Raw genomic sequence first — 15384 nt, 5'->3', positions numbered from 1 at the left:
GTTTGATATTTCTCTTAACCTAGTTTTCAAGTCACAAAGTCAAATGCCTTCTGAGGCCAGGCTGGTGCAGCAGGTCTCATGAGCTGGGGTGAAGAAGAACGGTAGGGTGGGTACTGAGGCAAAAAGAAACCCTTGGTCCACCTCAAAGGGGCAGTCATTACCCCGCTTCAGCCCACGGCTGTCAGGCCAGTCTGGCCAGATCTTTGAATTTCTTTCAAGGAAAGCTGGAAATCTGGCTTTCATGCAATACCTCCCATTTGTTGTTTTTGGCAACAGATTCGGGTTACTCAAAACAAAACCAAAACATGGCATGGGTGAAATAGAACATATCTTTGGGGGCACGTGTGACCCGTGGCCCTATGTGGTGAGCAAATGTAATCTCCCATTTTGGCTGATGCTGAATCAAACCAGTGCGGGAGAGAAGTCGGTGAAGAAACCAGGAGTGAGGAAATAGGAAACTAACAACACTCTCCCCCACGTAGGTTCATAAAGGGGTTCATCAATCGCAACAAGCCCCTCTGTCCTGACAACGAGGAGTTCATCGTGTTCGTGCGCAAGAATTACATCTTAAACCTTCGGTATCATGTCCCAAAGAGCATCTTGGACAAGAGCTGGCTGAGGCCTCCTGGCATCTTGGAAACTGTAAGGACCATTCCAGAACACATGTGGCAGATGGTGTGGGTGGAGCTTAGTGAAAGTCGCTCAGTCGTGTCCGACTCTTTGTGACCCCATGGACTGTACAGTCCATGAAATTCTCCAGGTCAGAACACTGGAGTGGGTAGCCATGCCCTTCTCCAGGGGATCTTCCTGACCCAGGGATCGAACTCAGGTCTCCCGCATTCCAGGCGGACTCTTTACCAGCTGAGCCAGCAGGGAAGCCTGTTGCTTTGGGCTGCCTCACCAGATAAAGCATTTCTCCGTGAGGGCGATGCCTGAGCAACTGAACTCAGAATCTGCCATATTCTCTCTTGAAGTATGACACCAGAGGAGGTCTATTTACACACAGCGCTTCTGAATGGCTTCTGTCCTTATTGAAACCTTTCACATGGGTTCAGGGACTGTCGCCTAGAACAGTGTTTCTCAGAAGATGCTCTGGGGACCCTGTGTGTCTGGTGCGCAGAGTGGGGGTGATTGTAAGATTACTGGGCCCCCTCCCACCAGGGCCTGAGTCGGCGTCTCTTGGAACCTCCTAGCCAGCAACCCAGGCGACTCAAAACTCAATCAAAGTTAAAAACCACCAGTTTAGCCATAAGACTGTTAGCCATAAGACAGTTTAGCGAAAAGACTGGAAGATGAGTAGCTCTCTTTGATCAGAAAATATTAACACTGTGCCTTTACATCACACTGAGTTCAGCCCTGCTTTCAAAGCTTCTGTTTTGATGGCTGAGGCCTAAAAGTGGGGGTGGGTGAGGGAGGCAGGTGGAAAATGGGTGTGTTCCCCACACAGGCATCGGATCTGCTCAGGAAGATGTGCACCAGGAACCTGGTCCGGAAGTACTGCCGTGGGATCACAGCCGAGAGGAGAGCCCTGGTAGGCACACGGCGTGCAGGCAGGTGGTGGGACCGGAGAGGGGTGGGTGGAGCCCTATGAGGGCCAGCGGTCCTCATCCACCGTCTGACCTGTAAGCCGAGGGTCACACAAGGCTCATGCCTCATACGTGCCTTGAGGATGAAACGCGCGTGGACCACGTAGCACAGAGCCCTCCTCAACTGGCAAATGTCATAAGCACCATCACTCGCTTGCTCATATTGTTACCATGGGAACACCATCCAGAAGATTCCCTCTCTGCTGGAAGTGTGGTTTTATGTTCATCTGCCGGTCAGCAGATTTTTTTTTTTTTCTATAAAGAGCTAGAGGGTACTATTCTAGGCTTTGCAGGCCACACCATTTCTGTTGAAATTACTGTGCCATGGCAGCACCCAAGCTGCCAGAGGCAACCTGTAAATAAAGGGCACAGCCATGATCCACAATATATACCACTCACAACACTTCACTGGATTTGGCCCGTGGGCTGTAGTTTTTGTCACCTCCGACCTAGAAGAAAGTGCTCTCTGAAACAATGAGCACTCTACTTCCAAGAAGTCAGTGCAAGTAGAGACAAGCGCAAGAGTCAACTTCAGTCTCTAAGCAGTAGAATGTTTGGAGCTTTGGCCCAAGCCAGATGTGTTTGACCTCTGACTCCTCGGCGGAGGTGTCGCAAGGCTCCCCAAGGAGCCTGACTTGTTCAGAAAGTCAGCGCTAACATGAACCTCTTTGGGTCTCCAAGAGCCTCATGGCTACCGTTCTGTACTTTTAACTATACCAGATGCAGGAAAAGGTGGTCACGAGTGAAATATTCAGGGGAAAGAAAGAAGGCTATGCAGAAAGCCTAAACCAACCCTTTGCCAACAGCCGAATAGGTAAGTCCCTTTTTTCATCTACATGCTTGTTTGCCCCATTAAGAAAAGAAAAAAAGTCAAAGGAAGATGTTTGACGGCTAGCATTTCCTGACAGCTATCTCCCAGCTTGAGGTCTAGGTCACAGGGGGACGTAAAGCCAGCTGATGCCTCTGGCTTCTGTCCAGGGCTGGTACCCAGCGATGACTCGCTGTGTTCTGATTGCCTCCTTAGATGAAGGAGACATTAATCCCAAAGTGCTTCAACTCCTCAGCAGCGAGAAAATCCAGGTAAGGAGCCTGTGTCCTCACCTGAGACAGGACTTCCCCACAAGGTCTGAGAAGCAGGGCTGGAAGCACTATCTGAAAGCAGGGGTGCCTGTGGCCCCGGCTCTCCTGTGCTGCCCCAGACACTGAGATGCGGGACCCCATGCTGTTCTTACGGTCCTCATCTGTCACCCGCCGCGTTTGCTGTCCTGTGAAGCTGAGTGCAATGCGGCCATGCACGTAATCATTAAACATCCCGGTAGAAGCAGTGTGGCAGGCGTGCCTGGGCACCCACGTGGGCTTCGTAACTGAGCTGTGCGACCCCCCGGGCAGGTGACTTATGGGCTCAGTGCCTTCGTGTTTCTGTGAATGGGGAGGACAGAGGGGTCGGGGGTGTGAGGGGCGCAGGCACGCAGCAGCCAGTGGCCATGGCGGCTCTGGGGGCTGCTGGGTCTTAGTCTCCTGGGCACCAGAGACCTGTGACTGGGTTAGATTGCTCTCCAGCAGTCAGGGCGGAGTGTCTTCATCTCTGCTGAGTTTTCAGAGCAGCCTGGTGAGGCCACTGGCTGGGGCCTTGAATTCCTCAGGTCAGCGCCAGAGCCAGGAGTCACGCCTATCTCACAGAGAGCCAGGGTTCAGAGAAAACCCATTTGTGCCCCATCTGAGCCCCTCCCATCTGAGTGCCTGAAGCCACAATGCTAGAGTCCGAGGGACAGGAAACTCGGTAGTCTGCCCCCTCCTGTGATTCAAGCATCCCTTGCAGTGACGGTCACCTCCTTGCAGTACGGTGTCCCGGTCATTAAATATGACAGGAAAGGCTTCAAGACACGGCAGCGGCAGCTCATCCTCACTCAGAAAGCAGCCTACGTGGTGGAACTTGCCAAAATCAAGCAGAAAATAGAGTACCCCGCCCTCAAAGGTAAGAAGCAGGCGATCTTAAGCTGACTCGCTGGGTGGACGCAGCTCCCAGGAGCACCAGCAAGAAAGCAACTCCTTCACTGAAAGACCAAGTGAGAAACTTCCCTGGTGGTCCAGCGGCTAAGACTCTGCTCCCAGTGCAGGGGACCCAGAGGGCCCAGGTTCCCTGTTCACGGGGTCCTAGACAGGGAACCAGATTCCCACATGTCACAACTAAGACTCAGCACCACCAAATAAATACTTTTAAAATGACCTAAGTGAAGGGCGACCCAAAACCCAGGGCAGCCCCAGGCCTGGCCTGTGCCTCTGATTCCGGCATAAAGGCCCATGGCATCTCGCTCCAGCAGCCAGGTAGGATGCCAGTCACCCATGACAGCTTCTTATTCCAAGCACAGACGCTGACTGCTGGAGTATGTGCCCTCCACCCCAGTCAGCCCAGCTAGGAGGGAAAAAGCGTGGGGTTGGGAACCCCCAAGCGGGCCTCTTTTCTCTGTATTCACGTCAACTTGTCCAGTTCCTGGCCTCTGACTTTGCATCTGTCCTAAGGTGTCTCCACCAGCAGCCTCAGCAACGGGATCTTAGTCATTCACGTTTCACCAGCAGACATCAAGCAAAAGGTAACTGCTGGCCGGGGGGCTGTCAACAGGGAGAAACACTGCTAAAATCTTTAGCTGCCCCCAGTGAAACCTCAGTGGTATTTTTCCTTGAAGCCACTACGACTGAAGGGCTTCCCAGGTGGTGCCAGTGGTAAAGAACCTGCCCACCAATGCAGGAGACTTAAGAGAGATGCAGGTTCGATCCCTGGGTTGGGAAGATTCCCTGGAGGAAGAAATGGCAACCCACTCCAGGATTCTTGCCTGGTGAATCCCCATGAACAGAGGAGCCTGGCGGGCTACAGTCCATAGAATCATAAAGAGTCGGACACGACCGAGTGACCAAGCACGAGCCGCTAAAATGGCCGTCTCCTCTCCTCTCTGCCACAGGGCGATGTCATCTTACAGTGCGAACACATATTTGAAGCGGTTACTAAGCTCGCCATGCTGGTTAAGAAGGAGAACCTCATAAATGTTGTTCAGGGAAGGTAGGTGGTTGCATCTGGACTCAGTAAGTCCCTCAGTGTTAAATGTCTATTACCTCATTATTGACTGGGGGAATTTTACAGAAACTAACATCTGTGGCCAGTGACTTTTATTTTGGCCGGCCAAAAATATAATTGTTAATTCACTGACTATTGAATATAACACTATTATATTCAACAGTTACACCTGACACACCTGTAAAGTCTTCCCCAGCACCGCTTTTCACTTTCCATATCAGCATCAATCACTCAGGCTTTTTGTCCTTTTGTCGGTCTAACATGCACACCGTCTGAGTCAGAACTGTATTCTGAAGAACTATCATCTTCTGAGACGCCAGTATCTATGCTGCTTGGGCAATCAGAGGTAGCATCTGCATAAGATGCACCAAAACATCCTTCTCCATTCAGATTTTCATGATGCGTCATTTTTGAAAACTTTACGGTAATAAACTTGGCATTGATGATACACACAAGGTTGGAACAAAAATCTGATGGAGCAAACTGTGAATGATAATGACAACCCTAAGTTGTATAATGAACCTTTGATCAATTTTAAGCTCTAACAACTAAGTACAGTGATGTTAATTGCATCACTCTCTAAAGATGTATTGCTACAACTCCAGTCAATACATTTGGGTAACAGAAGACATATTAATACATCTCTGGTCAATAATGTATTAACAGATCAAGGAAGATGCAAATGTTAATTGTTTCAGCCATGCCTGCCCCTCCCCACAAAGTAAGCACTGCCTACCTACAACAACTTTCTTCCCTCCTCAGCTCCTAGGACAAGGGCTCCAGAGAAATGAAGTCAGCAATCACTCCTTTTCCTAAGGGAACCAACAGTGGTCTTACCATCTAGTTTTCCAAAGAGGTGCTTAGGGTCTTAAGGGAAGTTGTCACCGGGTGAAAGGGGGACCCTTGGTCCAGGGCAGGTGACAGCCACACCTCTGCTGTGGACGCCTGTGGAAGAGCTGTGCTAAATTGATTTGAGAGTAACTATAAGAACGCGTGGCCATTTTCCTAGCTGCAGAAATGGTTTTCTTCTGATCACTCAAATATGCAATTAAAGTCTGTAATGAAACAGGAATTTGATCTTGAAACTAGTAAGTGTCACAAGTGAATTTCTTTTGCAGAACCAAAGCTGGGGGAGAAAAATAATGGAGCACGCTGGTAATTTATCACTTTGTGTATTAATCTTTTAAGTTTACAGTTTTATATTAGTCCTGGAAAAGAAGGCACGATAGTTTTTGATACCGGACCAGAGGAACAAATCTATAAAGATAAAAACGGACAGTTAACAGTGGTGAGTGGCTGGGTCTGGGGGAGGGAGGTGTAAGCTGATTTAAATGAGACTAAAGGTTAAAATCCTCCTAATTTCAGTCCTCCTTGGGCTTCTTTGGTGGCTCAGACAGTAAAGAATCTACCTACAATGCAGGAGACCTGGGTTCAGTCCCTGGGTCGGGAAGATTCCCTGAAGGGAACAGGAACCCCCTCCAGGATTCTTGCCTGGGAAATCCCATGGACAGAGAAACTTGGTGGGCTACAGTCCATGGGGTCACAAAGAGTCAGACATGACTGCGTGACTAACACTGTCACTCTCACAGACTGACCGGAATCGTAATCTAGTTTGTCTCTCCCTCTGTCTGAATCTACACTGAACAACAGTCAGGAATGGGTACTAGAGGCACAGGTGCAGGCACTGAACGAAAAAGGCACCGTTTACTCACATGTAGTTGTCAGTGGACCCGAAGCTGACACTCAATCTTCTCAGGATTAAATATCCAAGCCCAACTCTTTACTGGGTGGCGAAGGCCTGATGCCTTACCACATGGTTCTCAAGCGAGTCTCCCTGTGGGAAACTCCTGACGAGCTTTGAAAAGTACCAAGTGTTCGTGTCTCCCCCATCACCACCCCCAAGACACCATGATGCTGCCCCCGAAGGTTAGGCCTGGGCTCTGGAATGGGAGGAGGCTTCTGGGACCAAGGAGCAGAGGTTTGGGAAACAGGTCCATGTTAAAAAAATCAAGCCGAGTGCTCCTCCCCAGCAAGTCTGATCCAACTTGGCTGGGAAATGACAACTATTCCACCCCAAGGTGTTTGAATCTTTAAGGTTATGTTGTATATGTACCAAGGATTCACAGTTTGCTACAAACCAATTTGAAAATGGTCTAAGGACACAGAGCATCTCATACACATTGAACGATGAAATGTATCCTGTCAACAGGGACAAAATATTTAAGCGTGATTTTTGACCTAATGGATAAGGTGACTGTTCGGTTTACATGCCGTCTTAAAGCCTTCGCCCCATGTTCCTCCCTGGCCGGCTCAGGCTGAAGCTAACAGGCCTCAGGGAGCCCATTTCCAGATGTGGCTCAGCTCATGGCAGGGGTTCGGGGTGGGGGGATGGACATGGTATGGGTGGCGGGGCTGCTCACAGCTTGTCCACATCCACCTCGACCATGTGGGCGGCTGGGGCGCTAACGGCGTCCTTCCGAGGGAAGCGAGACCCCTGAGCCCCAGCGTGTACCCCTCGCCAGGTGTCGGTCCACATGAAGTCCTGACGGAAGATGGCGTCTGACCTCTCCCATCGCCATTTTTGCTGCCACTGAGGAGAACACCCAGGAAGCTTGGATCTGGTCCCGCGAGTGACACCTTCAAGCAAAGGTTCCAGCAGTTCTGGGAAAAGGATCATCCCTGAGGGACGGGAAAGGCATCTTACACCAACCCTTCATGTCCGGTGGCACTAAAAGTGCCTTCTAGGGAGCCAACCTCAAATCACCCAAGGGGATGCTTTTAAACATCTCCAGTAGGACCTGCACTCGATGGGCACTTGAGTATGTCATTCTTGGGGGGGTGACAGGGTCTGTCATGCTGTCCCTGCAGCACAATGAAATACGTGGTCTGAGCACATAAGTGTATTCACATCTGCAAAATGTGAATACACTTTCAGTAAGTGGGACTCAGGAACGTCCCCAATTCCGTCACGGCTTTAGGTTCCGCGGGGTGGGGTGAAGCTCTCCCCACCCCAAACCTGCGCTCAGGGGCAAGAGCTGCTGGCCGACCGTCCGTGTTGCACCTGCAGCCTGTCCACTCAAGACTTCCTACCAGTGTTGGGAGTTCAAACACTCCAGAAAAACGACTCGGCTTTTCCACCCTGAGCAACCTGGAGGTGGGATCTCTGCTCTGAACTGCACCTCAGTGCAGTGGCCGGACTGTGCTGGGCGTTTCTGAAAAGATCCACAAAAACAGGCTTAAGTAGAAGCATTATATATAACTTTTATTTTACATACGTCCACAGAGGCTGGTACAACACACGGTGACTGCTTCCGAAGCTCATAGTGTACTTTTTCCCATGGCGCAAAGACAGAAAGGTTAGTGACACACGTGTTACGGTGACTCTGGGCAGCAGGGAGCACACGTTCCAGACGGAGGCTGGGGCACCTGCGCGGCGACCACCCCGCTAGGTCACTGCAGGGGGCGACCGTGAGGCCCAACCAGGAACTGTCACGGGCAGAGGCCCCCCAGTCACCGCAATCAATGACTTATTTGGGAAAAAAACCTGATGATGAGGGACCCAAAGCCGTACTGGTTTTTCCCACTGTAAGTTATTACAGTGTAATAAAAACTACACTCTTTAACAAATCTTAGGGCCAGTGATTTGCTTGGATGGTTCTTAAATACAGGTATTGACTTTTGCTGACCCTTCGTGCTCACATAAGAGATCAGTTCTTTGAAGAATATGTCTGATAACAGAGCCTTGGACCAGCCAATGCTTCGTCATCGTCAGCTCACGGTTATAGGCAGCTAACAGTATCACTCACTATGGAATGCTTTCAGGAACTTGTTTATATCCCAGGGAAGCAAAGACTCCAAGTTCAAAGTTGGAGGAGATGTGAAAACAGATATGGCCAGAAACATTAAGTCATGAGGTGTAGGAGCCCCGACAGCTCAGACTGATCCACAAACGCACTCTTCACGTAAACATTTAAAAACAAAAGAGAACTTACATGATGGCTTTTCCATTCCTACAGAAAACATCAGAACTGACATTCACTTTACCGTTCTAGAAAAGGACAACCCCAAAAGCAGGGTTGGTGTTTAAAACTTCCACAGTAGAAAATATTTACAAACCATATTTAATTAAGCCCCCTCCCCCCTGTCCTCAGCACTTAATAAAATCCAGTTGGCCTATATACGAAAGTTGCCCACGCAACAGTTTAAAAAGCATCTACCCCGTATGTTATTTTTAAGTTCGATCATGATTGTTTGCAAGTTTTACTGTAGGCTTTGATGCTGGATACAAAAGAAAGGCATACAACTGTCCCAAGTAGGGCCGAATGTACAAAATCTAAGCAGTAAAAACCATTTCAAAATATAAACTCGTTTTTTTTGGAATACACTGTCAAAGGCTGCCCATATTAATACCTTTGGTATAAAACAGTCACTCAAATAGCTGACAAAACCCATCCAGACCGTACACACACCCTCACCTTCCTGGAACTACTCTACCAGCCTAGTCTCAGCCAGCCACATTCGTCACAACTCCCTCTGGGCCAGCACGGGCGCGGAGAGGCGGGGAGGTAGGTCACCAAGAACGTCCGCCCCCCACGAGCGCCGTGCGGGCAGCAGGGCTCCAGCGCGGGCCCCCCAGGCACACATCCTCATCCACAGTCATGCACGTCCCTTAAACAAACACAAACACGGACACCAACCGGACCCCAGAAACCTGCACAACCTCGGTCTGCTTGCTGACAGCCACGTCATACTGCGTAAGGCTCCGAGGCAGAGACCCGGAGGGCATCTCCGGGAGACAGCCATCCTGAGGCCACTGTAGTGAGCACTGGTACTGCCTGGAAGCCAAGACAGAGTCTGGGGCCAGGTTTCCTTTCTTCTAAGCAAAGGGGAGGGCATCCGCTTGGGGAAGCAAGCCCCGCTTAACAGGGCAGAAGGCCAGGGAGGAAGGAATGGAGTCCACCGGGCAGTGGTCCGTGCGCCGTGCCCGTGAGCAGGCCAGGCGGCTGGCCTGGAATGGAGTGGGTCCCCAAGCGGAGGCGGGGGAGGGGGGAGGGGGGTGGAGGGGGGGGAGGGCAGCTCTGCCCACAGCCAGACCACAGATCGGCCGAAGAGGTGACAGGCCTGCCCTTCGGCAGAGCTGGGCAGCCTGGGCCACACTGGCAACACCGCTGGTAACCACCAACCACAGGGCCCCACTCCCAGCTGGCAAACTGAGCCCTGGAGGGAAGGCCCCCAAGAAGGTCAGAGAGGCAGCAACACCCACCAAATAAACACTGCAGAGGCGTTCCTCACATGCGCGCCCTGCCCGTCCCCCACCCCTCCTCCGGAAGCAGGGAAGCCTGGCTCCGGCGCCGCTCTGATTCCCTGGGAAACAGGCCGTGGACCCGGCGTGCTCACCAGCTGGGGTGCATTCACCTGGGTAAAGACAGCAATTCACCTTGTCGAGAAACACCAAAATCGTCTGGTTTGTAGGGAAGTCTCTCCGGACTTTGGGGGAAGTGGCAGGCATCTGGGAGCTGGCGGGGGTGCTGGGTGCACAGCAGGGGTAGGGGGCAGGCGGGGGGCGGCGGGGGCCCCCACCCGCTCACTGGTGGAGGTGGGCCCGGTCGTCCGGGCGCTTGATGTGGATCCGCCGCACGCGCTCGATCCGCTCCCGCTCCCGCTCCTCATCCTCGTCCAGGTGGTGGGAGCGCCCGGCCGCCCCGCCCGTGGCCTCCAGCAGCGCGTTGTCAGGTCCCCGGCCATCCTGGGCCTCGTACAGCAAAATGTTCAGGGTCTCCTCGTAGATCCGGGCTTCGGGGAACTCCACCTGCGGCCCCACGAAACGCAAGGCGGAGAGTTAGCATCTCACAGCTCCCTCACCGCCCACCTCCGCTGCTGCCCCTAACAGTCTGTAAGACGGTCATGATCACATCCCAGGTGGCTACTGTTTTCAACGGGCAACACCTACACACGGCGCTGGACTCACAAGAGACAAAAGGGAGGCAGTGCCATGTGTCTCCTGCCCCTCGTTTCCTTGGACACTGGCGTCATTCCCAACATGGTGCTTCTAACAAACAGGGCTGCACCCTTGCACACCTTAAGGCAGAGTTCCGTCCAAACAGAGGCCACCAGCAGGGGGCCCTCATGAAACGGACGATCACAATCCCTCCCTGCTCAGTAAAGCACCGTGTCTGTTCACCGCCCTTCGGGGTCAGGCGCCATGAGTAAGAGGCAGGCCCCAGGCACCTGTCTCAGGCAATAGAATGAATCGTGCGAATTGGCAAAGCACTTGAGATGCTGCACCAAGGAAGATGGCAAAGATGCAGAAACCCAAGTGGGACATCTGTACAGTGACTTGGGGCAACAGAACCTGAGTGCTGGCGCCAAAGCTCAGCTTCTGGAGGTCTGGGCTGAAAGGAGGAGGAGGAAACAGTCCCAATGAAGGGGTGGCCATCCCATCACCACCTCCCTGGAGACAGGAGCCTGACGGGACAGGACACAGAGCGAAGGAAGCCGGGAAAGGGGTCCTGGCCTCCATCCTGGCTCCACCACTAACCAGCTACCCAAGCACGAGCTCAGGCTCACTCCAGAGCCCATCCAAGAATCTATACACAGTTGGGATCCGACCATGAGGTCTCTCAGAACCTTTCCTGCCCCTTTAAACTCCAAAAACATAAAGTAACTATTTTAAAGTTTAATCAATACGATGACTAGACCTTGAATATTCGAGGGCAGATTCAATCCACATACAGACAAAAAAAGCAAACTAGGAGCATTTTCCTGGTATTCCAGTAGTTAAGAAATTGCCTTGCAATACAGAGGACTCAGGTTCGATCCCTGGCCTGGTAACTAAGATCCCACATGCCGCAAAGCGACTAGGCCCAAGAGCTGGCACTGTGGCGCCCACTCACTTCAGAGCCCGCACTCCACAACTAGAGTGTTGCGCCACAATGGAAGACCCCAGGAGCTACAACAAAGACCGCAACACGTGGGGAGTCTAGTTACTGGTGGAGCTCACAGCCCTAAGGACAAGTTCACAGGAGGAAAGAACCACGTGCCTTCCCGATACTGGAGAAAGTGTTAGTCGCTCAGCTGTGTCTGACTCTTTGTGACACCATGGACTGGAGCTCCTCCGTCCACAGGATTTCGCAGGCAAGAATACTGCAGCGGGTTGCCATTCCCTTCCCCAGGGGATCTTCCCGACGCAGGGACTGAATCTGGGTCTCCTGCATTGCAGGCGGATCCTTTACAGTCTTAGCTACCAGAGACACCCCAAGTGAACAGTTCTGGTCCCTCCCACTATCTCTGGAGGGAAAAAGAAGAACCTCAGTGCTCTTCCCTTCCTGGCTACCTTAAAACAATATGTATCTTTTAGGATATGTTCCACATAAATGAATAAACTCTTTTCAAAAGTGAACATTTTTAAATATTTCTGGGTTTTACTTGGTGGTCTGACTTTCCCTCATTTGCCTTTGGCTTCGAGGCTGCTCCAGGAACACACAGAGCTGTGGGCTTCTCGGGCTGCAGCGAGGATGACAACCTGAACAGGCGACCGACAGACCCGTGTGGCGGTGACAGGGACTGACCTACCACGCGCGTCCCTGGTCATCAGACTTCCCTTAGAAGTGGCTGCAGAGGAGATGACAGCGTGCCCGGTATGGTTAAAAACGAAACAGGAGAGCAAGCGAGACAGCGGAGGAGTAGGATGCAGTGCTCACCTCCTCCCACAAACACATCAAAGATATGTAAAACTGACACGTGCAATGATTCTTGCAGAGAGTCTACTGAATGCTGGCAAAAGAGCCCAGACTGCTCAAAGGGCGAGAAAATCTCCAGACTGGGTATGAAAAAAGAAAACAAAGCAAGAAACCAGTCAGGATGGGCCCTGTGCCTCTGGGAAGGAGCTGTGAAAGGGGAGACGCTCCTGCACCCTGGGAAGCCCCCACCCCTGGGGGACCTGCCGGGACAGGCGAGCCTGGGAGGAGAACACAGCGGACAGAGAGGATGGGAGGCGGCACAGACGGTCAGGGGGCTGGGGCTGGGCGCTGGAACCTGGGCTTCAGAGATCAGAACCAGAGAGAGGTCGGGGGATGGCCGTGTAGGGACAGACAGCGGGGGGTGGGGTGCTGGGGGCTGGAATCCAGTGCAACCATGGCTGGGAGTGTTCCCAGTGGAAATCTGGGCCACCCTAGAGACCAGTGATCTTAGCAGGGTGCACGTGGGGAGGGGCGGGACCCAGATTGCAGCCTCTTCCCTGCGTGCACACTGCACAGGCTCCAGGGGTTGGTCACAGGCCAGAAGTTCCCTCCTCGACCCCAGCAGTGGTCACGGGGCCCCCTGTGCTGCCCACCCAAACTCCAGGCATGGCTTCCAGATGCCTCTGCTCCCATCACATGGTGCAGGGGTGCCCGAGCCACCTGCTGCCACTAAGAACCCCAGAACCAGGCACCAACCGCCACATCTGCACACCACCCGTCAAGCGGTGACCCACCAGCACGTGCCAGGGGAAAGGCGACTGGCACCCATACTAAAAACAGCCCTGCACCTAATCCATTGAACACACATGAGCTGCACAGGGATGACCCCACATGAACAGCTCTCCAAGACCACAGAAGACAACTGTTCCTCCTAAACTCACAGAGCAGGAGAAACGTAAATAAATGAAAAAGCGGAGGACCCACTCCTGGTTAAGAGTATTCCCCGGAAAGACAAACAATGAAGCAAACCCCTCCAGTCTAACAGACACCTGTTTCAAAAAGAGATTAAAAATACTGAAGGAATCAAAAAAAGGCTATCGAAAAATGCCTCTTCATTGTGTTCATGGAGTTCTCAAGGCAAGCATACTGAAGTGGTTTGCCATTTCCTTCTCCGGTGGACCACATTTTGTCACGCCCTGACTGGCAGGGACACGTTCCTCGGCTGCTTCATAGTCAGACCACATGCCCGGCCACCTGGTCCTCTCCCTGCTGGTCTTGGTTGAGCCTGTAAACCTTCACTGGCCGCCAGGTGTCCACCAATGTGCTGCAGTACTTTAGTGCAATCTCAAAAACAACAGAATGATCTCTGTTTGTTTCCAAGGCAAACCATTCAACATCACAATAATCCAAGACTATGCCAAAGAAGCTGAAACTGAACAGTTCTATGAAGACCTACAAGACCTTCTAGAACTAACACCAAAAAAAGATGTCCTTTTCATCATAGGGGACTAGAATGCAAAAGTAGGAAGTCAAAATATACCTGGAGTAACAGGCAAGTTTGGCCTTGGGAGTACAAAATGAAGCAGGGCAAAGGCTGATAGAGTTTTGTCAAAAGAATGCACTGGTCATAGCAAACACCCTCTTCCAACAACACAAGAGACGACTCTACACATGGAAATCAACAGATGGTAAATACTGAATTTAGACTGATATTATAGTTTTTGCAGCCAAAGATGGAGACACTATACAGTCAGCAAAAATAAGACTGTGGCTCAGATCTTGAGCTCCTTATTGCAAAATTCAGACTTAAATTGAAGAAAGTAGGGAAAACCACTAGGCCATTCAGATAGGACCTAAATCAGATCCCTCATCATTATACACTGGAGGTGACAAATAGATTCAAGGGATTAGATTTATTAGAAACAGTACCTGAAGCACTATGGATGGAGGTTCATAACTTTGAACAGGATGTGGTGATCAAAACCATCCCCAAGAAAAACAAATGCAAGAAGGCAAAGTGGCTGTCTAAGGAGGCCTTACAAATAGCTGAGAAGATAAGCAAAAGGCAAAGGAGAAGAAGAAAGATATATCCAACTGAATGCAGAGTTCCAGAGAATAGCAAGGAGAGATAAAGTCTTACTTAGTGAAGGATGCAAAGAAATAGAAGAAACAATAGAATGGAAAAGACTAGAGATCTCTTCAAGAAAATTAGATACACCAAGGGAACATTTCATGCAAAGATGGGCTCAATAACGGACAGAAATGGTAAAGATCTAACAGAAGCAGAAGGCATTAAGAAGAGGTGGCAAGAATACACAGAACAACTGTATCAAAAAAGGTCTTAATGATCCAGATAACCATGATGGTCACTCACCGTGTCAGACATTCTGAAGTGTGATGTCAAGTGGGCCTTAGGAAGCATTACCACGAACAAAGCTAATAGAGGTGATGGAATTCCAGCTGACCTATTTGAAATCCTAAAAGATGCTGCTGCTAACGTGCTGCACTTGATATGCCAGCAGATTTGGTAAGCTCAGCAGAGGCCAAAGGACTTGAAAAGGTCAGTTTTCATTCCAATGCTAAAGAATGTTCAAACTACCACATAATTGCACTCATCTCACATGCTAGTAAGGTAATGCTCAAAACCCTTCAAGCTAGGCTTCAGTAGTACATGAACCAAGAATTTCCAAATGTACAAGCTAAATTTAGAAAAGGCAGAGGAACCAGAGATCAAATTGCCAACATCCACTGGATCTTAGAAAAAGCAATGGAATTAGAAGAGAAAAAAAAAAAAATCTACTTCTTGTTCACTGACTATGCTAAAGCCACAAACTTGAAAATTCTTAAAGAGATGGGAATACCTTACCTGTCTCCTGAGAAACCTGTATGCAGGTCAAGAAACAAGTTAGAATTGGACATGGAACAATGGACAGGTTCAAAATTGGGAAAGGAGTACATCAAGGCTGTACACTGTTACCTTGCTTATTTAACTTATAAAGTGTATCATGTGAAATGCCAGGCTGGATGAAGCACAAGCTGGACAAGATTG

At 50.7% G+C, this 15384-nt stretch overlaps 2 protein-coding genes across 4 annotated transcripts in view; one reads left to right on the top strand and one right to left on the bottom strand.

Moving 5' to 3' along the window:
* The window catches only part of MYO1H (myosin IH), a 37518-nt gene extending 31541 nt beyond the window's left edge, over positions 1-5977 (top strand). The window contains exons 23-30 of the mRNA XM_055404621.2: positions 483-642; positions 1448-1531; positions 2307-2400; positions 2611-2666; positions 3426-3561; positions 4107-4177; positions 4544-4641; positions 5845-5977. Of these exons, the coding sequence (XP_055260596.2) occupies positions 483-642; positions 1448-1531; positions 2307-2400; positions 2611-2666; positions 3426-3561; positions 4107-4177; positions 4544-4641; positions 5845-5977 (832 nt within the window). The remainder of the gene's footprint in view (positions 1-482; positions 643-1447; positions 1532-2306; positions 2401-2610; positions 2667-3425; positions 3562-4106; positions 4178-4543; positions 4642-5844) is intronic.
* Positions 5978-7897: 1920 nt separating this feature from the next.
* KCTD10 (potassium channel tetramerization domain containing 10) overlaps positions 7898-15384 on the bottom strand; it is a 32991-nt gene continuing 25504 nt past the window's right edge. For all 3 annotated transcript variants that reach the window (XM_055404364.2, XM_055404365.2, XM_055404366.2), the window contains exon 7: positions 7898-10465. In XM_055404364.2, coding sequence (XP_055260339.1) covers positions 10241-10465 — 225 coding nt within the window. In that variant the 3' untranslated portion in view covers positions 7898-10240. The remainder of the gene's footprint in view (positions 10466-15384) is intronic.

This window comes from Moschus berezovskii, chromosome 19 (genome assembly GCF_049115385.1).
Source record: "Moschus berezovskii isolate FMDL1 chromosome 19, NW_MosBer_1.0, whole genome shotgun sequence".
Taxonomy (NCBI): domain Eukaryota; kingdom Metazoa; phylum Chordata; class Mammalia; order Artiodactyla; family Moschidae; genus Moschus; species Moschus berezovskii.
The sequence above is the reverse complement of the archived record's forward strand: the minus strand, read 5'-3'. Positions and strand labels throughout refer to the sequence as shown.